We start from the raw sequence: 24,338 nt of genomic DNA, 5'->3' as shown, positions 1-24,338 counted from the left end.
GCTACAGGCGTTTGGATTCACAGTTGCCTGAAATCCTGCTGCTTTAAAGACGGCTGGAGGGCTGCCTGGGTGGCTCAATCGGTTAAGTGTCTTCCTTCGGCTCAGGTCCTGGTCCTGGGGTCCTGGGATCGAGCCCCGCATTGGGCTCCCTGATCAGCGGGGAGTCCGCTTCTCCCTCTGCCTCTGCCCCTCCCCCCTCACTCATGCTGTCTCTCTGTCTCTCAAATAAATAGATAAATCTTAAAAAAAAAAAAAAGACAGCTGGAAAACTTTGTCATGTCCAGTGAATTTTCAGGTGACACTATGTGGGTCAAAAAAAGCCTGTTGGTGGCTGGTGACGTTTACTGTGTCGTCTTCGAGTGCACTAGCTTGTGGGAGGGGCGGCAGGTGCCTGTTGCCCTTTGTGGGCCTGGACACCACTCCCCACGCCTTCCCTGCTCCCCCACCCCGCCCCGGAGCTCCACCCGGGAGGGAGCCGGGTGGGGAAGGGAAGAGAAGGGAGAGAAGAGCCAGGAGACGGTGGGAGAGGCTCCCTGGCAAGAGAAAGTGCTGAGAACGAAGAGAATCTAGGATGACATCACTTTTAAATGGACCAGAGTCACCAAGGCTGGGAAAAGGGACAAAAGAAGGATGATTTTTTTTTTTTAAGGTGTCCCAGATGACAAAGCCACGTAAGTGTCTCCATGCTGTGCTGGAGAGGAATTCTAAGCAGAGACTTCCTCTATTTCATGAGAATTTGTGATTTTAAAAAATGCTGTTAGGGGCGCCTGGCTGGCTGAGTCAGTGAAGCGTCTGCTCAGGTCATGATCCCAGGGTCCTGGGATCGAGTCCCTCATCAGGCTCCCTGCTCAGCAGGGAGTCTGCTTCCCCTCTGCACTCCCCCCTGCTCATGCTCAATCTCTCTCTTTCATATAAATAAATAAAATATTTAAAAATTGCTGTTAAAGAATAAATCCAACAAAATGTAATTTGATATTGTTTGTGGCTCTTCTTGACAGATTGTTGAAATTAAACGCACTGAAAGGGGGAAAAAACAAAAAAACAAAAAAACCTGTTTTGATAACATGTAAAATCACACTGTAACCTGTAAAAAAAAAAAACAAAAAAAAAAAAACAGGAGTTATGTTTTTACATTCTATGAGGCCGATAAGTACTTCTGACAGTTCTAGGATGTTCCTTCCTCATAGCCACAAAATGTTTTCCCCTCTGAGAAATGGCAGGGTGAATGGGGTTCCCAGTGCCATGTTTTAGGGGCTGTAGATATTGCCAAGGACTTTCCCATCCGTTCAGCTGCCTGGCCCCCCACTGTAGTCCTGGCGGTTGAAGTTAGTAGCTCCCTCTGGGGGGGGGGGGGACAAAGCCACGACGCTCAGAGATGGACAGGGCCTCACCAGACTGCACAGCGAGGTGGGAGGGGCCTGGGCTAGAATCCGGCTCCGCCTCCGGCTGGCTCCTGTGGGGGGCGTGGCCTCGGTGGGGGCGGGGCAATGAACCCCTCCCACCCCAGGCTCCCGGGCTGTTGGAATTGCCCCCACTGAGCATAAAAACTGAACAGCAAGGTCATGAGAGCCTAGAGTTATGTCTCGTTCAGTAGGTATTTACTGAGCAGCTCCTGTGTGCCAGGCACTGAGCTGGGTGCTTGGGATGAAATTGAAAACAAGACAGACGCACCCCTTGCCCTCATGGATTGACTTTCTGGGGGGGGGGTAGACAACTCAACAGGTGTTCACAACGGTGTGAGACAGGGATAAGTGCTAGGAGGGAAAAATAAAGTGGGTAAAGGGCTGGGGGTGAGCACTTCCAGACAAAGCACAGTAGGTGCAAAGGCCCTGGGGTGGAATACACTGGAGGAACAGAAAGGCAGGCTGGAGCCTGCTTACGCTGACTTGCAGTGACTCACTAGAGACAATTATGCGCAACTCTGCCTTCAGGGATGTGATGTCGGTAGCGTGAAATCAGCCACAGAGGGAGTATTAACACCATGGAAATCGGCAAATGCTAAAATCAGGGCTTTTGATTTAAAAAAAAAATTTTTTTTAAGTAGGCTCCACACCTGACGTGGAGCCCGATGTGAGGCTTGAACTCAAACCCTGAAATCAAGACTTGAACTGAGATCAGAAGTCGGACGCCTGACTGACTGAGCCACCCAGGTGCCCCAGGGCTTTTGATGTTTTATATTTTATTTTCGTTTTATTTTTTCCAAGAACCGCCTCACCAGCATAGCACTGGGGGTAGGAGATGGGTTTAGAGAGCTCACCAGGGCCTCAGAAGGGGTGCAGGGTTTTGACCTGAGGAAGGACGTGAAGTGGCCTGGGTTTTACCAGAGTCTCCAGCCAGCATGTGGGGAAGAGACCATGGGTGTGTGTGTGTGTGTGTGTGTGTGTTGAGGGGCCGGGGGGGTGGGGCTGGGAGGCCAGGGAGGAGGCAGATGTGGCCATCCAGGTAGGGTTGGAAGATTTAGGAAGGGAAAGTATTGGATGTATGCAGCATTTCGGACACCCATAACCAAGCAGCAAATCTTTGCTTACCTGAAAGTCCAAGGTAACTGGTGTCCCATGTCTTAGCTGCAGCCCTACCTAGGGGTGTCAGGCAAGAGAAGGCTGTCCACAGCTGCTTCTGGAAGGCTCACTGCCCAGTCCCTGAGAGAGAGCCTCGCCTGTGGCCATTCCCCCCTCCTGGATCCCCACCAAGCTCCCTGTGACCCAGCCCGCACTACAACCAACCCCGGACCAGCACACATCCTCCAGCCGTTTCCTCCAGCTTTCCCCAGCAGATCTGACAGAGGACACTGGGCAGGGAGCAGATCCCAGATGGGTGACGGGGGTGATCTGACAGGAAACAAGATGAGCTGTCATCCACACCCTGGACTCGGCCTCAGGCCTCGGGGAAGCGAGTCCCTCCACCTCCCCTCCCTTCTTCAAGAGGGGGGCGTGCAGGCCGGTGATGGACTTGTCCTCTGGGAGGACGAAGCTCCTGCGGGGATATGAGCTGATCTATGTTTTCCGAAAGATCTCTCCAGCTGCTGTGCAGGGACTAGGGTACAGGAGCAGGAGAGGAAGCCGAGAGGACAATGGGAGGCAAGGCTGGTGGAACTAGGCTGTGAGCAGGAAAGGTGGTGCTTCTCCTACTCCAGCTCCCCGACTCACTCGGCTCCAGCTCCAGCTCCAGCTCCCTCCCTGTTTCTCCACCACACCAGGGATACCCCTGCCACAGGGCCTTTGCACTTGGGGTTCCCTCTGCCCAGACTGCTTTTCCATCAAATCTCCACAGGGCGCATTTCCTCTCCTCCTTCAAATCCTTGCTCCCACATCACCGTCTCTGTCCGGGCTTCCCTGACACTCTATTCAAAATTATACCCCCCTCTCCGCCCCCATCAGTCCTTCCTACCTCTGTCCCCTGCTTCATTTTTCTGCGTGGTGCTTATGACCTTTGAAGACACTGTATAATTGAGTCGATTTACGCTGCTGCTCTCTTCCAACCAAAATCGGAGCTCCTCAAGGGCAGAGATTCCTGTCTGTCTCACGGCCCGAATCCGCAACCCGGGAATGATGTCTGGCACGTAAAGAGGCTCCGTATCAAGCAGTCAGTGACCGGAGTACGGATCTGGGCCTGTTGCAGGTGCCTTCCCTGGATAGAGGTGCCATGTGCTGAGATGAGGAGCCTTGGGATGGGGAGCTGGTGAGCGTGGGGTTCGTCACAGGAATTGGGGGGCTTGTGGGGTGTCCGTGGGGAGATATGGGGAGCACTGGCTGTTGGAGCTCGGGGAGAGGGCTGGACTGGAGCAGGGTTGAAAGTGGTCAGTGCAGAGATCTCAGGGAGGAACAGAGTGAGGAGGGGACACGGGCCCAGGCTGAGGCCTGAGATACCAACATTCTGGGGAAGGACAGAAGACCAGGGGAGGGGAAATCAGGAGAGGCAAGTTGCCACGAGGTGGGTATTCCTGATGACATTCATCCTGGGATCCGTGGCAGACCTGGGATCTTTCCGAGGATGGAGCAGATACAATTCTCCATCCCACACCCAGGGCAATCACAGGCAGCCCTCAGGAATGTTCTGGGCTGGGCAAGGTCAGCCTTAGTGTGTTTGCCCAGGCACTGGGTTTCCCAGGGACCACAAAGGATGGCGGCCCCAACACGGGGACTCCAGACACTGTGACAGCTGTGACGCTATCCCCCCCCCCCCCCGACCCTAGCATCCCCACCCAGGCCTGGGTAGGCCAAGTGCTGGAAGCAGGGATGAAGAGGGGTGCCCAGAAACCACAAATGGCCTCAAGCGGGAGTGGTCTGGCCATGAGATCAGCCCACCCACCCAGGCCTTTGGAAGCCAGGAATGGGAACTTGCTGGCAGGCTTCCTGCCCTCCCCTCCACCCAAACCACGGTGAGCTCACAGGCCAGTCTGGGGGAGTCCCTCTCCTCTGGGGGTGCAGGCATGCAAATACCCCCGGCCACACTGAGGTCTAGCTCTGTCCCATCCTGTGTCCCGGAGCTGGGCCCCTGACAGCAGCCCCCTTGTCCCCCTTTCCTGGTCCCCCAAGTCTGGGAGTTGACAAGCCTGCCCCTCATGGCAAGCCTTTGCCTCTCTGGATTAAGCATGGGCCGCCCCAGGCTCCCGAGTGCAAGGCACTTCCAGGCAGAAATCGACCCTTCCGGCGGGGGGAAAACAAAACAAGACGAAATCAGAGAGGGAGACAAACCACAAGAGACTCTTAATCTTAGGAAACACACTGAGGGTTGCTGGAGGGGAGGGGTGGAGGGATGGGGTAACTGGGGGATGGGCATTAAGGAGGGCACTTGATGTAATGAGCACTGGGTGTTGTATGCACCTGATGATTCACTAAACTCTACCTCTGAAACTAATAATACATTATATGTTAATTAATCGAACTCAAATTTAAAAAAGAAAAAGAAATCATCCCTTCTGATTTTCCCCATGACCTATGGGGTGGAGGCAGCTTGTCCTGTCCACTGGGTGCTGAGGCAAAAATAGACCAAGTACAAGCACTGGCGGAAGGAAGGGGTGTGTGTGTGTGTGTGTGTGTGTGTGCGTGTGTGTGTGTGTGTGTGTGTGTGCAAGCCCCCATGCGTGTCCCACAGCTTGCATATCCATGCGGACGTATCCCTGCGTGTGTATTGCTCCTGTGTGGATGCATGTGTCCCCGTGCCTCCGTGCGTGTGTGTACGTAGCAGTGTCTCTGTGTTTTGTGAGTCCCTCCGTGTGTGGGTACGAGCACGTCTGTGTTTCTGTGAAGCTAAGTGGATTGGGGGCACATGTGGGCACTGGGGGCTGACTGCTAGTGCACACGCGTGTCACGGTGTGACTGTGCTTGGCCTGGGCTTGGCAATGCTGGGTGGCGATCAGAGGGGCAGGCCGGAGCTGCCACCCGGCACGTGCTCACACCCAACCCTACTTGTCGCCGGGGAGACACTAGGCTCCGGGCTGTGTGTGGCCTTGGCACCTGCTACCTTTTGGAAAGAGCACGGGAGTCCCGAAGACTGGGAGAGATGAGGAGGGTGCTCGCACTGGGGAGACTATGGGCCCCGAGTTGGGGGATCTCAGCCCCTGCCCAGGCTGCCAGCCTTCAGGGGCTCCAGAAGAGCCTCATCTTGGTCTTGGGGACTAAGACACCTCCCACCTGCCCTTGTGACCAGTAGATCTGGCTTTTCCCCGTTTACCTATGAGCTACCTACTCAGTATCCGCTCTCCACTTCTTTCTTTCCAACAAACCCCGATTTGTGGGGCAGCAACGTGCCTCTGGACGCACTGGATTTCTGAGCCTCCCTTGCCGCAGGGGGATGGCCTATGACACGGTTCTAAGATGTAAGTGCACGTCTGCTGGGGGCTACCAGGAAGGCATTTGTTCTCGTGATGATGGGGGACGGATATAGCACCATGTCCTTCTCCCTCCTTTATTCTGTCTGGAACATGAATGTGATGGCTGGATTGCAGCAGCTGCCTTGCAGTCATGAGTTAAGGGAGGGAAAATGTCATGAGGATGATGGCAAAGTAAATACAGCCTTAGTCCCTGACAAGGTAAGCCAGGGTCAACAACGTACTTTGGATTTCAGGGTGCCTGGGTGGCTCAGTCGATTGAGCGTCTGACCCGGTTTCCACTCAGGTCGTGATCTCATGGTCATGGGATTGAGCCCGCATCAGCTTCCATGTTCAGCGGGTAATCGGCTTGAAGATTCTCTCCCTCTGTCCCTCCCCCAACTTGTGTGAGTGCATGCGTGTGTGTGTGTGTGTGTGTGTGCGTGCTCACGTGCTCTCTCTCTTTCAAATAAATAAATAAATCTTTAAAAAAAGAATGCAAAGTATTTGGGATTTCTCATGATGAAAGAAAAATACATCTTCCTGTGTTAAGCCAGGGCTGGTCGTTTTCTGTTACTTGCAGCCTGGTGCAATCTTAATTGATCATTCCAGGTTGAGGGCTGGGAGGATGGGCCACCCTGTCTTCCCCACCCCCACCCCCACCCCCAGCTGTGGGGTCCTCTCTCCCTGATCAGAGTCCTTCCCAGCTCCAGCCGCTGCTGCCATTAACACCAGCACCCATGTTCAGATCAGGATTGGAATCAGTTATAATTTAGACCAGCTCCCCATTTTCAGTCTTGGAGAGACTCCTTCCTGAGTGATGGGAGACTAGATTGCTACCCTCATGACAAAGAAGGGGAGACCAAGCTTCAGAAGGGGCTGAGGCTTGCCTCAGGGGATTACAACTCAGTCCTTACCTCTGGTAAGTTCCATGGGCTCATAGAGGGAGTTCTTTTTTTCTTTTCTTTTCTTTTTTTTTCCTTTCTTTCTTCTTCTTTTTTTTAAAGATTTTATTTGTTTGTGAGAGAGAGAGAGCACAAGCAAGGGAAGGGAGAAGCAGGCTCCCTGCTGAGCAAGGAGCTGATGTGAGACCCCATCCCAGGACCCTGGGATCATGACCTGAGCTGAAGGCAGACGCTTAACCCACTGAGCCACCCAGGTGCCCCACAGAGGGAGTTCCCGCTCCCAGCTCCCGTCGCCCACCTATCTCGCAGGTGCCTGATACACCACCTTTGAGAACCGGCGGCGTCCTTTGCACGTTCATCCATTAAACTGGCCCCCTTCTTGGGAGGGAGCATCGTGTCTGTGATATCCACAGGCCACCCTGTCCCACCGGTGGCACCAGGCGCAGGAGGGCTCGCTGAGGAAAGCAGGGAAGGAGAAAGTGGAGGGGATCCCGCCGACTGCTCATTGCCTCCCCTCCGAAGAGTGGGGCCCCACGAGCAGCTTCTGTTGGCCCCCGTCAACATGGGTGTGAGCTGTGGTCTGGCCACACAGGCTTTCCCCGCTGCATGCCCCAGCCGCTCGCTGGGTGGCTGAACCGGATTACTCACAGCCGCCTGCGTTAGTCAGTGAGGTGTGTCTGTCTGTGCAGAACAGGAACTGGGTACAGGGTGTCCGGGATGCAGAGGCAGCCCCCCACCCCCATGCTTTGTGGCCTTGGGTCACTTTCTCTCCCCGGCTGAGCCCATGTTCTCAGTGATAAATTGTGACAGTGCCTCTGCCTGGAAGGGGAAGGTGAAGACAGAAATGTTCACACATCGAAGATGCGGCTTAAAAGAGCCCGGGCTTAGGGGGAGTGCGTGGGAGCAGGGACGGCTGGTCTAACACTTCAGAAGACGCCAGGAGCTTTCCTGGCTGTCATTTCTCAAATCCATGAAACAACCCAACCAGGGAGGTCTGAGCATCCCCACTTTACAGATGAGGACATTGAGGTCGGGGCTGTCCAGTCCTGGCTCCCTCCACGGCCTCTGGGTCCTGCAGAGTTCAGGCCCCGTCTCTCCTCCATTCTCCTGGCCCCTTTGGCTGGCCGACTCATGCTTGTCCTTTAGGTCCCAACTGAGATGTCCATTTGTCCATCCTTGACTTCCCCAGCTGGGCAAGAGGTCTCTCCGAGCTCCCCGGTATCTGACCATCCCCACCTTGTCACTTCTCACGGGGGACAGTGGCTGTGTGGGTAAGACGCTGTCTCCCCTGTGAGTGGGCTGGGACCGTATGTATCCTCATGGTGTTGACCCCAGGACACAGCTCAGACAATAAAGAATACCATGACTGTGATGTGGCAGAGAGGGGTTCAGACCCAGGGGTTTCTGGTCCCAAAGCACATCTTTACACTGTGGGATTGGAGGGGAGGCGGTAACACAGGATAGCAGTTTCTTCGGATGGAGACCACCCCTTGCTCCTCTAACTTCAACTACCCTTCTCTGGCGGCAGAGGGGTATGGATGGGCAGGTCGTATCTACCCTTTCGACTGGCCCAGCGCCCAGCCCATCTTCCTAAAAGCACAGGTTTACTTTGGGAAAATGGCTCTCTGCTGCTCACAGTCTGAGGCGTTTGGCTGGGGCTGGAGTCCCCTCCCCCTTCCAGAGGAGGACAGGGGACAATGGTCTAGCCACCAGCACACAGCCACAACGCAGAGATATTGCGGGTTCTGCTCCAGACCGCTGCAGTAGAGCGAACATCACGACAAAGGGAGTCAAATGGGGGCGCCTGGATGGCTCAGTCATGACCTCGGGGTCCTGGGATCGAGTCCCGCATGGGGCTCCCTGCTCAGTGGGGAAGTCTGCTTGTCCCTCTTCTTCTGCTGCTCCCCCTGCTTGTGCTCTCTCTCTCTCAAATAAATAAATAAAATCTTTTTTTTTTTAAAAGGAATCAAATGAGTTTTGGGGTTTCCCAGTGCACATAAAGCTTATGTTCACACCATAATCTCTTAAGTGTGCAATAGCATTATGTCCTCAAAAGGTACAGAACTTAAGAAAAAAATACTTTATTGCTGAAAACTGCTCACCATCCTTTGAGCTTTCAGCGAACCCTAATCTTTTTGTTGGGGGAGGGTCTTGCCTCAGTGCTGATGGCTGTAGACGGACCATGGTGGTCGGGGTGCTAAAGGCTGGGGCGGCTGTGACAATTTCTTTTTTTTTTTTTTTTTTTTAAAGATTTTATTTATTTATTTGACAGAGAGAGACAGCCAGCGAGAGAGGGAACACAAGCAGGGGGAGTGGGAGAGGAAGAAGCAGGCTCCCAGTGGAGGAGCCTGATGTGGGGCTCGATCCCAGAACGCCGGGATCACGCCCTGAGCCGAAGGCAGACGCCCAACCACTGCGCTACCCAGGCGCCCCGGCCGTGACAATTTCTTAAAATAAGACAGCAATGCAGTTTGCTGCATTGTTTGACTCTTCCTTTCCTTCTTTTTTTTTTTTTAATATTTATTTATTTATTTATTTATTTATTTATTTATTTATTTATTTGACAGAGATAGAGACAGCCAGTGAGAGAGGGAACACAAGCAGGGGGAGTGGGAGAGGGAGAAGCAGGCTTCCAGTGGTGGAGCCCGATGTGGGGCTCGATCCCATAACGCTGGGATCACGCTTTGAGTTGAAGGCAGACGCTTAACGACTGAGCCACGCAGGCGCCCCTGACTCTTCCTTTCATGAATGATTCTTTCTGTAGCACGAGATGCTGTGTGATAGCAAGATAGCCACAGAACTTCTTTCAACATTGGAGTCAATCCTCTCAAACCCCGCCACCAACATCTTATCAACTAAGCTCACGGAATATTCTAAATCCTTTGTTGTCATTTCAGCAGTCTTCACCAGGAGTACATTCTGTCTCAAGAAACCATTTCTTTGCTTATCCCTAGGAAGCAATTCCTCATCCGTTCACGTTTTATCATGAGATGGCAGCCATTCAGGCTCCATTTCTAGTTCTTGTTATCTTGCTGTTTCCGCCATATCTACCGGTACCTCCCCCACTGGAATCTCGATCCTCCAATTTGTAAAAAAGCGCATTATCCGTGAGGTGCAATAAAGTGAGGGATGCCTGTACTCCCTCCCCGGGCTTTGCCTGCTCAATGAGAGGCCACCCAAACCTTGCCTGGGACTACTGACTACCCCCATCGTCACAGTGGGGGGCCCCTGGAGGTTGTTGGAACAGTTACACTTGGTCTTGCCTTTTTTTTGAGACACACGTCCTCTCGGCCTCTTTTCTTTTCCTGTTTTTAAAATATGCAGGAAACCATGGTGAAAGTGAAATGATGAATGTCATCTGACAGTTGGACCGTGCTGGGGTGGGCATTAGGGAATGGTGGGGACTGTGGTAAACTGGAGAGCCCATGCCCTTCCAGTGGTGGGGGTACTGCTCCGCTCCAACCCATTATTGCTATGTGTCCGTGCAGGTCTGAGGCTGACAGATCTTCTGGTTTTCTGGAAGAAACCAGAAATTGGGATTTTTATGAGGTATCTCCCTATTTTTAACATAGGCAATAATTCCAAGCTTTCAAAAAACTCTTGTGAGTCATCCCCCCCTACTGCTGCTAAGTCTAAATTGGTACAATCTCTAAGGACCGAGTTTTGAGATTAATGATAAAATTGTAAGTGCGATATCCTGGAATGTGGCGCTTGGACTTCTGGATAGTCAACCAGCAGATACACTTGCAACGTGCACAATGAGGTGTTCAAGGTAATTTATTTCAGGATTGTTTGTGATGGCAAAAAGTCTGAATGCATCTAAATATCCCCCGATAAGAGATTATATTGGTAAAGGGACACTATGTAGCCATAAGATATAACACAGCAAAAGCCCAAGTGACAAAAGACCAAAATAGGTAAATTGGAATTTGCCACCATTCCAAAACTTTCAAATTTTAAAAACTTCTGTGCTTCAAATGATACCATCAGGAAAGTGAAAGGAGAACCCGCAGAATGAGAATATCTGTAAATTATATGTCTGATAAGGGACTTAGATCCAGAATATATAAAGAACCCTAGTAACTCAGCAATAAAAAGGGAAATAACACAGTTAAAACCAAAGGATTTGAAGACATTTCTCCCCAAAAAGACAAATGGCCAATAAGCACATGAAAAGCGGCTCAACATCATTTGTCATGAGGGAAATGCAAATCAAAACCATGATGATACGCCATTTCATGCCCCCTAGTTTGGCTCTAAAAAAATAAGGGGGGTGCACCCAGGTGGCTCAGTCGGTTAAGCGTCTGCCTTTGGCTCAGGTCATGATCTCCGGGTCCTGGGATTGGGCCTGTGTCAGGCTTCCTGCTTCGTGGGGGGGTCTGCTTCTCCCTCTGTCCCTCCCACTGCTCCTGTGTTTCCTCTCTAAGTAAATAAATAGAATCTTTAAAAAAAAAAAAAAAGGAAAGTAACAAGTGTTGGTGACGGTGAGGACATGGAGAAATTGAAACCCTCAAATATGGCTGGTCAGACCGTTTAATTAATGCAGCCGCTGGGGAAAAGTTTGGCAGTTACCCCCAAAAATTAAACTTAAAAGTTTACCGTATTTGGGGTGCCTGGGTGGCACAGTCATTAAGTGTCTGCCTTCAGCTCAGGGCGTGATCCCAGCATTCTGGGATCGAGCCCCACATTAGGCTTCTCTGCTTGGAGCCTGCTTCTTCCTCTCCCACTCCCCCTGCTGTGTTCCCTCTCTCGCTGGCTGTCTCTCTCTGTCAAATAAATAAATAAAATCTTAAAAAAAAAAAAGTTTACCGTATGACCCAGCAAGGTCGCTCTAAGGTTTAGATCCAAGAGAAATGAAAACATGTCCACACAAAAACTTGTGCATGACTGTTCATACCATCATCATCGATAATCGCCAAAACGCAGAAATAACCCAAATGTCCACCCACTGATGAATGAACCAAATGTGGTCTATCCATACAATGGAATGGTTTTGGTCTTAGAAAGGAATGAAGTTCTGATGCATGCAAAAGGATGAACCTTGGAGACGTGCTAAGTGAAAGAAATCAGGCAGAAAAGGTCATATACTGTAAGATTCCATTTGTAAGGAATGTCCAGAATGGGCAAATCCAGAGACAGAAAGTAGATTAGCGGTTGCCAGGGGCTGGGGAGGGGAAATGAGGAGTGACTACTAATGGGGCTCTTCTTGGGGTGAAGAAAATGTTCCAAAATTAGGCTGTGCTTGCACAACTCTTGTGGACATACTAAAAACCACTAAATTGTACACTTTGAAGTTTTGCATGAATTTTATCTCAAACAAGGTTTTATAAAAGAAAAAGAATGAGGGTCCTCTCTGGTTATTGAGACTTACCGATCTTCAGGGAAAATGTACATAATTTGTTGCCTTGTAATATTTTAAGGAGGCTTTGGACAAGAATGTGTATTTATATTTGCTTGTGTTCACTTTGTAGAGACAAAGCAACCCCCTGGAGTTAGGACCAAGATTTTTCACTTAAACCTTCTTATAATGAGTTTTGAGCCAAATGAAACGATTTTCTAAGATTTTATTTATTTGACAGAGTGACCGAGCACAAGAGGGAGGGGAGGGGCAAAGAGAGAGGGAGAAACAGACTCCCTGCCGAGCAGGGAGCCCGATGCGGGGTCAGATCCCAGGACCCTGGGATCATGACCTGAGCTCAAGGCAGCTGCTTAACTGACCGAGCCACCCAGGCGTCCCAGAAATGACTTTTTCCTAAAGAAATGGTCAGTTGTATCAGCTGCAGCAGAGCTCAGTAATGGCAAGGACTGAAGAATGTCCGTTGGATTTGACTACAGTTAGATAACTGATGACTTTTCCAAGACAGAGTCAGGGCCGAGTGGGGGTAGAGGCAAAGCCCCTCAGAGTGGATTGAAAAGTAGATCAGAATCAGTTTTTGTCAGAGAATGTTGAATAGCCTGTAACTTGTATAACCAGCCTAGCTGAACTATTTATAGAGAATTAAAGTAAACATAGTTTAAGAGTCTCTTGGGAGATTTTGTTTTATTCCTGGATCAGACAGGACCATCACGCAGCTGCCTACTCTGTCCCCCGAAAAGATGGGTTTGTGTCTTGCTTTTGCAGGCTGTCTACTTACATTGAGGGTCACCGCGGGCCTTATACTGCTTGTATTTCAGAGTTAGGGAAGACTGTCTAACTGTATCCCATTAAGGAAGGCCATCAGAGAAATACTTTCAGACCTCAGTGACAGAAAAAGTTCATTTTCCCCAAGTATGGTTTATTGATTAATATTCAATGCAAATCATATAACACATAATTTGGCTTTTTGCTCGGCTGTGAGAAAAAATCAGAAACAAATTTATAGTTCAGCCTTAACTGAGGAGACCCATGTGATCTTTATACATCTAAATACTAGATAGCTGTTTTTCCAGAGGCTGACCTAATACTTACAAATATGTTTTTCCCTGGGTGTTTAAAAACGCGGTATCTACTTTTCCATTTTAATGTATGATCCCAACAAACCTCTGAAAATATGGGAAAGGATTACCAAATACAAACTGTCACCATTAGAAAAGAGAAGGAACTTCTGAGCAGCTGATAATTTATCTGAATTCAGCACAACGTATTAAATTTGTGAAAACTGAACTATACACTTAGGTCTTTCTGCGTGTGAAAAGTAAACAAAAACACAACAGTGTGGAATAGAAACAAAATTTTTGTTTAAAACAAAACTTCTAAAAAGTGTGTAGGCTTGCTAAAATTCATTTCTGGTCTGGAAATAAGGAATAGACCCCTCGATCTGGCGCTCAGAGTCTAAGTGGTTCCATCCACCGGTCATTAATCAGGGCAAAGACCTGCAAAGCCTGCGTTCCTCTCCTTCTCGGTCTCCACACCTTTGCTTACTCGTGTCCCCAGCTCCAAAGCCCTTCCTTCTCTTCTCACTTGGTGGAAACAGCCACTTTTGGAGTGCCAACTGCAAAACGCTCTTCCTTACAGCACGACCTCGAGCTCCCTGCTGAACACCTCCTCCCCCCGGTGTCACCGCGGCCTCCTCAGCGCTGGGCTTTTGAGGGATGGTGCTCGATAAATATTTGTTATTCCAATGAACTACCGGGCCCTGGAGTGGGGCAGAGCACCTGGATTCCAGGGTGGGCTCTGCCCTCTCTGGGATCGGCTGACCCGCCGGCTCCACGGAGGTGTAGAGGCCGGACGCCCCGCCCGCTATCCCCCTCGGGTCTCCGCGAGCCCACTGCGCGGGAACACTGGGACAGAGCCACCAAGCGGTGGGAACACGCCAAACACCTGGAAAACCCCAGCAGAGGCCCAGGGACGCCGGAAGCTGTGCGGCAGAGCAGCCACCGGAAGTCAGTGGAGGCTTCAGGCCGGACGCTCTAGAATCCCGGAGGCCCAGCGTCTCTGTGGTTGGGACGCATCGGATCAGTCTACTTGGGGTGGCGTATTACCAGAGCCGGGCTCCCGGGAACCGATCGGGAAAATGAGGGGGTGGTGCATAATTCCTCGGGCGATGGGGATTGACAGGGGACCAGCGGCCTAAAGGAGGGGCATTTCGTGAGCCGGCCGACAAGGTAACAGATCCACGCACCCAAGCCCCTCGGAACTCCCGGGACCGGCAGCAGTCAAACCCTTGGATGGCGGTGCGCAAGCACGCACGGGGGCGTTGCCTTCCATTCGCGCGGCGCCTGAGGCTGCTAGCGCGCATGCGTCAGAAGACTGCGCCGGGCCGAGAGCCTGCGAAGCGCCGAGCGCCCTTTGGGCGGCTCCCGCGGGCAAGCTGGACAGCGGCGCGCGCGCGCGCGGGCGCGGGCGAAGGCGTGGCTTCCTCTGCAGGTGGTATCGGATTGGACGCAGGAAGTCGAAGGGGTGGGAACCTCCGCAGAGACCGCCCAGCGATTGGCCAGAGGCTAGAGGGAGCGTGGTCTTGGGAGGCGGGGCGGGGGAACCGGCGGGGCAGAGCGCGACGCTGAGGTGGTGGCGGCGGCCTTGAACAAGTGAGCGAGCGACTCTTGGAGTACCCCTCCACTGGGGACGGGAGCCCGGGGAGGCGGGGAGCGCCGGCGACTTCCGAAGGCCCGGAGGAGGCGTCGGAGTGAAGCGCCATTCGGTGAGTGTTGACCGAGAAAAGCTAAGTGCCCCGCCCCTCCCTTTCTTCCTGGACTGCGCCTGGCGGCGCCTCCCCCACCTCCCACCCTGCGTTCCACCCCGGACCTGAGCTCTGGGTTCCAAGTCCGGGTGTGGGACGACTACTACGTGCCAGACGATCTCTTTCGCTCCCTACCCGGCCCCCATCGGCTTAGGGAACTTGGAAATTCCCTGGTCCTGTTCCCCAGCCTTACAGAGGGGAAACTGAGGCCTGGCGGGGGAGGCGGGCCCCTCCTCACCAGCGTCTCCACACAGACGCCATGGCCGAACCCCTGAAGGAGGAAGAAGGCGAGGACGGCTCTGCGGAGCCCCCCGGGCCGGTGAAGGCGGAACCCACCAACACCGCTGCCTGTGTAGCGGCCAAGAACCTGGCCCTGCTCAAAGCCCGCTCCTTCGATGTGACCTTTGACGTGGGGGACGAGTACGAGATCATCGAGACCATAGGCAACGGGGCCTATGGGGTGGTGTCCTCTGCGCGCCGCCGTCTCACCGGTGAGCTTCCCTATTGTGCACCGCTTACAGATGTGGAAGCCGGCCCCAGAGACTGAGAAACCTGCCCCATCTCAAGCAGCCAGGAAGGAAACCTGGGATCTAAATTCTGGTTCAAGTCAACAGTGCTGGTTAGGTGCCTTCTGGGTGCCAGGTTCTGTGTCGGGCACAGTTCTCTGAAACTCCATTTCTTTAGAAAAATGACAGTCCCAGTTAGACCAGGGTGGAGATCCTGTTTTTGGTTTCTAAAAGAGAAATGTGTTCTGAAGCCAGAGACTGGTGCAAGGAATTGGTGGTGGGATGGGCGAGGTGTGAGATGGAGAGAGAGAGTGTAGGGAGGTAGAATGAGCACAGACGTTAGAGTCGAGACTCTACCACTAATTAGCTGTGCAGCCCCCAGCAAGTCGCTGAGCCAGGGTTTCGTCATCTCCAACTTTGAACCCTTAGTATCTGCCTCAGGATAGATGTGAAGGGAAAATCTGATCCGTCCATAAAGTGCTTAGTACAGAGTTTGGCACGTAGTAGGCTCTTGCTATATGGTGGTTGTTATTTAGTATATGGTAACTGCATTCTAGAAGAGAGGTGTCGAAAGGGGCTTTTGCCAATCTGCAGCTGTTCTGAGGTACCTCATGGTATCTGCCTTTTTCCTGCTCCCCAGGTCAGCAGGTGGCCATTAAGAAGATCCCTAATGCTTTTGACGTGGTCACCAATGCCAAGCGGACCCTCAGGGAGCTGAAGATTCTCAAACACTTCAAGCACGACAACATCATCGCCATCAAGGACATCTTGAGGCCCACCGTGCCCTATGGCGAGTTCAAATCTGTGTAAGGAGCAGGGATGGGAGGGGAAGGCAGAGGTAGGACCTGAAGTTTCCAAAGGGCAGCTGAACCTAATGTAAGGCAGGCTGGGAAAATTCTTGTGATTCCAGGACCATTGTCCCTTAGGGCTTTGCTGGGGACAATTGTGGTTGCTGGAGAAGAGGCAGATGTTACGGTTTTATAGAATCTTAGTATGTAGGATGGCCAGTGTAGGACATTCATACAATAACCGCACTCTTCTACTCTCAGCACATATCCCCGGTCAGTCGTAGAACACTTTCTTAAAAAAATGGGCAAGCCTTCACAGTTTTCCCCAGTCTTTCAGGCAGCCATACCAAACAATAGCGATGGCCCCAAAATTAAATCTATCGGCCAGTCCTGTTGTAGTTCAACCCCATCTTTTCTTTGATGGGGAAACTAGATCTAAAGAGGAAAGTGATTTCACTTCACTTAAGTTCATGGAAATGGAGAAAATCTAGAATCTTCATACCATGCCATTGGCCTCTGCGGAATGCAAAGCTGAGGCCATTACCTCTCGAGCTGGGAGGGTGTAGTGAGCCTGGGGCTGGCACGTGGGCGAGGTAACCATGCCTGGCTTGTCCCCTGTAGCTATGTGGTCCTGGACCTGATGGAGAGCGACCTGCACCAGATCATCCACTCCTCCCAGCCCCTCACTCTGGAGCACGTGCGCTACTTCCTATACCAGCTGCTTCGGGGCCTCAAGTACATGCACTCGGCTCAGGTCATCCACCGCGACCTCAAGCCCTCCAACCTGTTGGTGAATGAGAACTGTGAGCTCAAGATTGGTGACTTTGGCATGGCCCGTGGCCTATGCACCTCGCCCGCTGAGCATCAGTACTTCATGACCGAGTACGTGGCCACACGCTGGTACCGTGCTCCTGAGCTCATGCTCTCGCTGCACGAGTACACGCAGGCCATCGACCTGTGGTCTGTGGGCTGCATCTTCGGTGAGATGCTGGCGCGGCGCCAGCTCTTCCCAGGCAAAAATTATGTACACCAGCTGCAGCTGATCATGATGGTGCTGGGTACCCCATCGCCAGCCGTGATCCAGGCTGTGGGGGCTGAGAGGGTGCGGGCCTACATCCAGAGCCTGCCACCACGTGAGCCTGTGCCTTGGGAGACTGTGTACCCAGGCGCCGACCGCCAGGCCCTGTCACTGCTGGGGCGCATGTTGCGTTTCGAGCCCAGCGCCCGCATTTCCGCAGCTGCTGCCCTTCGCCACCCCTTCTTGGCCAAGTACCATGACCCTGATGACGAGCCTGACTGTGCCCCACCTTTTGATTTTGCCTTTGACCGCGAAGCCCTCACTCGGGAGCGCATCAAAGAGGCCATAGTGGCTGAGATCGAGGACTTCCATGCACGACGAGAGGGCATCCGCCAGCAGATCCGCTTCCAGCCTTCCCTGCAGCCCGTGGCCAGTGAGCCCAGCTGCCCTGATGTTGAGATGCCTAGTCCCTGGGCTCCCAGTGGGGACTGTGCCATGGAGTCGCCTCCACCAGCACCACCGCCATGTGCCGGTCCCGCACCCGACACCATTGACCTGACCCTGCAGCCACCCCTGCCAGCCAGTGAACCAGCCCCTCCAAAGAAGGAGGGTGCCATCTCAGACAACACCAAGGCGGCCCTCAAAGCTGCCCTGCTCAAGTCCTTGCGGAGCCGGCTCAGAGGTGCCTTGCGGAGGCAGCGACTGGCCGGGGAGTGGGGTTGCAGGGGGGCACTCCCAGCTTGGACAGGCCACAAACTCTTACCTTCCCCTTGCCAACTTCTCTGCAGATGGCCCCAGCGCTCCCCTGGAAGCTCCTGAGCCTCGGAAGCCGGTCACCGCCCAGGAGCGCCAGCGGGAGCGGGAGGAGAAGCGGCGGAGGCGGCAGGAGCGAGCCAAGGAGCGGGAGAAGCGGCGGCAAGAGCGGGAGCGCAAGGAGCGGGGGACCGGGACCTCTGGGGGCCCATCCACCGATCCACTGGCCGGGCTGGTGCTCAGTGACAACGATCGCAGCCTGCTGGAGCGCTGGACTCGCATGGCCCGGCCCCCAGCCCCCATGCCAGCCCCAGCGCCAGCCCCAACACCAGCCCCAGCCCATGCCCCCGTCCCAACGCCCAGCCCAGCCCAGCCCAGCAGTTCTCCTGCTGGCCCCCCACCACAACCTGTAGGCTCCACCCCTGTTCCTGCACCGCAGCCCGCCTGCCCACCCCCTGGCCCTGCTCCCCACCCTGCCAGCCCTTCTGGGCCCGTCCTTGGCCCTGCTCCACTCCAGACTGCCACCTCTAGCCTCCTGGCCCCCCAGCCGCTTGTGCCACCCCCTGGGCTGCCCGGCCCCAGTGCCGTAGGTGTTCTGCCTTACTTCCCATCTGGCCCACCTCCTCCAGACCCTGGAGGGGCCCCTCAACTCTCCACCTCCGAATCACCCGACGTGAACCTGGTGACTCAGCAGCTGTCCAAGTCACAGGTGAGAGGCTGTGGAGACACCTGGGTCTGGGCCCTGGGAAAATGGGTTTGTGAAGTCCTTGCTGTTTGGCAGGGATGGGGACAGGAGAGGCTGTGGTGTGTCTCTATTCCGTGACAACTGAGTGGCAGGTGGGGCTTTACCTCTGAACTTGTCCTCTTGCTCTTAAAAGGAGCACAATGACAATGAACAGGTTGTTGTGAGACAAGTAAGAGGCTTCCTAGGAAGTTCCTGGCCTAGAGACGGGCCCTCGACCAGCACCCAGTGATTGTCCAGGCTGGTGCTGTCACCCGCGGCTGTCCAGAGTCACTGGCATCGTCGGGACAGACTTGCAGACTTCTGTCCGCTCTTGGTAGTGTCTGGCTTGTAACCTGCCATCGTCTGTTGCAGGTGGAGGACCCCTTGCCCCCTGTCTTTTCGGGCACTCCAAAGGGCAGTGGGGCCGGCTATGGTGTTGGTTTTGACCTGGAGGAGTTCCTAAACCAGTCTTTTGATATGGGCGTGGCTGACGGGCCACAGGATGGGTAAGATGGCTGGACCAAGCTTCTGGAATGGGGCTGTGGGTAGGGTTTCCTGGTGCAGGAGGAGCTTGCCTGTGGGATGGGCAAGGAGCCAGCCTAGGCTAACGGTACCTCTCCCCTCCACTCTCCCTGCTTTCCTTCTCCCTGCAGCCAGGCGGACTCAGCCTCACTCTCGGCTTCCCTGCTTGCTGACTGGCTGGAGGGCCACGGCATGAACCCTGCCGACATTGAGTCCCTGCAGCGTGAGATCCAGATGGACTCCCCAATGCTGCTGGCTGACCTGCCGGACCTCCAGGAGCCCTGAGGCCCACAGCCTGTGCCTTGCTGCCAGGGGCGGACCCAGCTACGAGACTCACGGGAACATTTCTAAGGGTTGGAGCCCCGGGCCCAGCAGTGGAAGCTCGGCTTCGATTATTTGCAAGTTCATCTCAGACACACTCTTGCAGCCTTAAGCAGCCACCTGAGCCACCACCAAGCCATGGCAGGATCAGGAAACCTCTACTCCCTGAGCGATCCTTTTCAGTATTGTATTTTTATTATTATTATTATTATTATTATTGTAATTATTATATTAATATTATGGCGCAGTCTTTTTACCATCAAAACGAGGCCTGTGAAATATGAGGTTCCGTTTAGTGCCTAACTCTAGGTGTCTCTGGAGTTGAGGGCAGGGTGTTGTCAGGGGAGCAGGGAGGAGCTGGGTCATCACATCTGGGGGCCAAGCAAACACATTTGCATGCACAGCAGCCAAAGCCAGTTCATTCCGATCCTGAGGTTTATTGAGCTCTTCACTCCCCACCTGCTTCCAGCCCCATGGAGGTTGTCCTCTGCCCCCCCCACATGGTCAAACCTCAGCCCTGGGGGGGGGAACCCCCATGTCTATGCGTACCTTGGTTGTAACTGTTTAGAATGGCGTGCAATAGCTGTGCTGAAATACGGTTTTGGCATTGAGCTTTGGGGGCCTGGGACAGGCGGGAGGGGACAGCAGAGTAGGACCGTGAGGTGGGGCTGGGGGTCCATGGTGCTCACCACTGCGAAATGAGTTGATGGGAGGGAGGCGAAGGATGGGAGATACTCTGAGGATGGTGGGGGAGGAGGTGCTGGGGGGTGGCGGTGGTGGCCGCGCACGGGTGGCCTGGCGCACGCCGTGGGCATGGGTCAGACTGCGCCACCCCAATCTAGCACGCTCGGGGGGCTCCAGACGGCGGAGTCCACAGCAAGGAGGCTGGCTAAGGTGGAACACAGGCCCACAGCCTCAGAGGGCGGCTCCCGGCTCTCCGCCTGGAGGGGGAGGGCGGAGCCAAGGAAGAGTCTCGCGGAGCCGGGTCAGGTCCAGGCCGGAACGGCTGTGCCTTTCGGAGGCTGCCTGGGAAAGCTGCTGGCCGCGTGGCCGTAGGTGAGGGCAACAGGCCTGGCTTTCAGACGGACGCCCTAGGTGTGACGGGATGCGTGGGGCCAGAGCCGTAAGGCCCCCTGTGAGAAGCAGGTGCTAAGAGAGCAGCGGGCAGGGGCGGGTGGGGCGGGGGCGGAGGGAGCGCTCGTGGAGACCGGAGCGGCCAGGGAAGCCTGGGCCTGCTGGGGGCCAGCCCCTCAGGCCCGGCGGATTTTCATCTCGGTGCGCTTGAGGGAGTAGTAGAAGCCCTTCCACTGGGCCCAGTTGATGCCGTTGGCGTAGGAGAGGTGGGAGCCGCCCAGGTAGAAGCCGTTGAGGTTGGCGAAGTGGCAGCTGCGGAACCAGAAGGCTCCCGAGGAGAGGGCCGCGCAGTTCTGCACAAAGAGGTCCTGGTCCCGGTCGAAGGTGGAGAACTTCTGGCCGCTGTGGTAGGACAGGGAGTCGCCTGGCGGGAGGGGAGGAGGGACGGGGCTGCTGAGGCGGGGAGCCGGTGGGGCTGGCGGGATGGGGCGCCCTCCCCGAGCCGGCCGCGGATAGCTGCGCTCCGCCTGTAGACCAGCAGCTGCTCCCCACGGGGCTGCCCCAGTGAGCGGACGCCGCTTCTCCGGGGCCCCGGCCCGAGCTGGGTGGGAGCCAGCAAGGCCCCTCTGGGCCGCGAGGGGGACGGAGCGGCCCGACGGGCTCAGGGGTCCAGCGGGCGGTGCCAGCCCTGCCTTCTCGCCCGACGGCCCCGCGTCAGGCCGGCAGCCGGCATACCTGCCCCGCCGTCCTCGAAGCCCGCCACGTAGAGGGTGTAGCCGTCCTCCTCCGCGCTGACCGCGTTGGGCGAGATGGAGAATTCGGCGTACTTGGCGGCCGCCGTGTTGTTCTCGAAGTCCTCCAGGTCCACGCGCAGCTCGTACTTCTGCTTCAGCGTCAGGAGGTGCAGATTCTGCAGCCCTGGGGAGGGGCGGGGCAGCTGGTCAGCAGAGCCCGGGCTCGGGGCGGCCCACGGGACGCCCCGTTCCCCGCCTTACCCAGCCAGTACTCCCCGTCGGCGCGGCCGAAGCCCAGCTTGTAGTCGTTCCAGCCCCGGAAGAAACTCACTGAGCCGTTGAATCTCTTCTGGAAAACCTGGAGCAGAGAGGATAGGCCTGGAGGATCAAGAGTCCAGGGGGCGGGAACCTCCCCCAGGCACGGACCCTGTCATGGGGACGGGGTTTTGTTCAAAGACTGAGCCGGGGCCTAAAACAAGGCCCGCTAGGCCCGGGCCGGCCCCAGGCCCCTTAGTGAGCAGCTCCTGGCGCCAGGCAAAGGTTAAGGGGGGAGTGGCTCTAGAGTTCCGGCCGCAGGCAGGGAGTCCCTCCGGGGTGGGCTTCGTGACCTTGGGCGAATTACTTCACCTCTCAGGTTTCAGTTCCCCTGTAAAGTGTACCTTCCTCCCAGGGTTACTGTGGGGGTGCAGGTACTAACCTGCCTCAGGCACCTAGAATTCAGCGTCGGTGTCGTGATCCCCGTTTTAGAGGTGGAAAAACTGAAGTGCAAGGTGAAGCTGGGTCGCACAGCGGGGACCAGAACCAGGCCTCCGTCCCCTCCGCCCACTCACCGTCCACTTCCCGCCCTCGGTGGTCATGTCACAGAAGACAGGCACGGGCACGCTGGGGCCCGAGGGATAGATGAGGTACACGCCGTCCACCTGGTAGCCCTGGGCGTAGATGTCATCGCAGTCCAGGGGCTGCTGAAGGCAACCCCTCTCCAGAGCTGGGGGCGGGGGCGGGGGGCGTGAGGACAAGGGCACCAAGGCACAACCGGCCCCTCGGCGCCCTGCGGTTTGCCTCCCTCCCCAGGGTCCCAGGAATTCACGAGATTCCCTGCAGGGGGGTGCTCGAACTTGATCTCCACCTGCCCCGTGGTAGAGAGGAGGGGATGGCATCTGGCAGGGGCTCAGCCCTGAAGCCCGACTCCCGGAAATGATGGCTCGGAGTCACCTCTCTTCACCCGGCCTGCTCGCCAGGCTGCTTACCATCTCCCCGGATCCCGGAGACCTGGGGGGCGCAGGGGGGCATGGAGAGAAGCAGCAGCAGCAGCGGCAGGGCCAGGAGGGCCTGGGACAGGACAACAGGGTCACCTCACCGCAGCCCCCTGCCCCCGCCAGCCCCGGAGCCCCTTGAGGCTCTGCACTTGTCCCTCCTGCAAACCACCCCCTGCCGGGAACTCCTTCTCTGCCCTTCGGCCCCTCTTTCCGCGCCTGAGAAACCCCACTCTCTGGGACAGGCTCGGGCCCTCATAGCCTCCGAGTTTCAACTGGATCACGAGGATCCCGTGCCTTCACAGGCCCCTCTCTGGTAAGGGTCCTCCTCCCGGAGTGGGCTCAGGCCCCCAATGCCATGAGCCCCCCAGCCCCAGCCCCAGGCCCGGTACCTTCATGCTGCCAGTTCAGCTCAGAGCGGCTGGGTGTCTGCTGCCCCAGACTGCGCCCCAGACTGCACCCGCCCAGAGTTATGTGCTGGGCCCCGGGCCAGCCGCCCCGGCCCCGCCCCCTGTCGCTGCAGAGCCCCCCTCTCCCCTCCCCCGGCACTGAACCAGCATCTGCTTACACGGTCAGGGGGGCCGGGGGAGGTGGGGCCCGGGCCAGGGGACCACCTGTGTCTCATTAGGCCTGTCAGGGGCAGAGCACTAAGGACGTTCACTCCCTGCTGAGTCACACTGCTCCCTGGAGCCCCTCTACCACCCGCCCCCTGGACCTGTGGACCCCTGGTACCCCCAGCCCATCCTCTGCTTCCTCACCCCCCACCCCATGTCTGTTTATTTTCTCCTCCCCTAGCCTGTGTTTCATCAGCCTTTGGGGGAAGGCTAAAGAGTGGTGGGGAGGGTGTGAGTACGCCTGGGTTCTGGGGAGGGGAGGCCCATTCTGGGGGAGCAGAAGGCTGGGGAGGCCGCTTCAGAGCTCCTGATGTGGGAGCCTGTCTGGGGCTGGAGGGGGATAGGGGCAGCAGGGGCCAGGCAGTCTCCTGGCAGGGCTGGGACATTTCTGAGCCATGAGCACAGCCTGCAGGCGTCCAACTGTTGTCTGCCCCAGCTCAAGCCAGGGCCCCTCTCCAGCCTCTGTCCAGCCCCCCTTGCTCGGGCCCCTCAGGCCCCCTCCTTTCCCCTCCCACAGAGCTCCCCGGTGATGTGTCTGGCTCACACACCCGCAAGCGTGGGGCAAGCGTGGGGCCTCTCTCATTTCTCTTCACCTCACCACACCCCCCTTCCTTCTCTCAACCCCACCTCAGACTCCCTCCTAAGTAGTGTCCCATTTTCTCAGCCCTGAAAGCCCACCTCTTGCCTCCTTGCTCACCTCCCAACCCGCCCTGAGGCCCATCTGCTCCTTTCTCCACTGAGGTTCCAGGCCTCCTCTCGGGGTGCTCATTGCCTCCAGCCCCTTCGTGGATGTCCCCGCTTCTGTTCTCTCCCCCTCCATCTACCTGTCTGCACAGGCTGCCAGAACGCTCTTTTTAGAGGGCTGCTCCGTCATCACCTGCTTTAAGTCTCGGGTGGCTCTCTGCAGCCTCAGGGCTGAGGCTCAGTTTCTCACCTTGGACGTGAGAGGAATTTTAAGTCTGGCTCACGCCTACCTTAGGGACCTTATCCCAGACTGCTTGTGACTCATAAAGCACGATCTAGCCACACCGGGTCTCTTGCCATGGAACCCCCCACCCCGCCTTTGCCTGCTCGGTTGTTCCCTGGGGGGCCCACCTGTTGGTCTTCTCTGCTTGGCCATGAGCGCAGGCTGGCAGGGTCAGCGTCATTCCTGCACAC

The 24,338-nt window shown here is 55.6% G+C and overlaps 2 protein-coding genes across 2 annotated transcripts; one reads left to right on the top strand and one right to left on the bottom strand.

Moving 5' to 3' along the window:
- The first annotated feature begins 14,157 nt into the window (after positions 1 to 14,157).
- MAPK7 (mitogen-activated protein kinase 7) lies at positions 14,158 to 19,770 on the top strand. The gene is made up of 7 exons (XM_045778249.2): positions 14,158 to 14,834; positions 15,128 to 15,364; positions 16,020 to 16,185; positions 16,789 to 17,867; positions 17,974 to 18,647; positions 19,035 to 19,168; positions 19,316 to 19,770. Exons 2-7 carry the CDS (start codon positions 15,133 to 15,135, stop codon positions 19,467 to 19,469), a joined length of 2,439 nt encoding a protein of 812 aa, XP_045634205.2. The 5' UTR covers positions 14,158 to 14,834; positions 15,128 to 15,132; the 3' UTR covers positions 19,470 to 19,770.
- A 152-nt stretch (positions 19,771 to 19,922) lies between these two features.
- On the bottom strand, positions 19,923 to 23,065 carry MFAP4 (microfibril associated protein 4). The gene is made up of 6 exons (XM_045778250.2): positions 22,959 to 23,065; positions 22,561 to 22,642; positions 22,144 to 22,298; positions 21,575 to 21,671; positions 21,315 to 21,497; positions 19,923 to 21,003 (listed from the first exon to the last, which is right to left on the bottom strand). Exons 1-6 carry the CDS (start codon positions 22,962 to 22,964, stop codon positions 20,756 to 20,758), a joined length of 771 nt encoding a protein of 256 aa, XP_045634206.1. The 5' UTR covers positions 22,965 to 23,065; the 3' UTR covers positions 19,923 to 20,755.
- Between the last annotated feature and the right edge of the window lie 1,273 nt (positions 23,066 to 24,338).

The sequence above is a fragment of the Ursus americanus genome, chromosome 14 (genome assembly GCF_024610735.1).
Source record: "Ursus americanus isolate L20-20 chromosome 14, mUrsAme1.1.p, whole genome shotgun sequence".
Lineage (NCBI taxonomy): Eukaryota > Metazoa > Chordata > Mammalia > Carnivora > Ursidae > Ursus > Ursus americanus.
The sequence above is the reverse complement of the archived record's forward strand: the minus strand, read 5'-3'. Positions and strand labels throughout refer to the sequence as shown.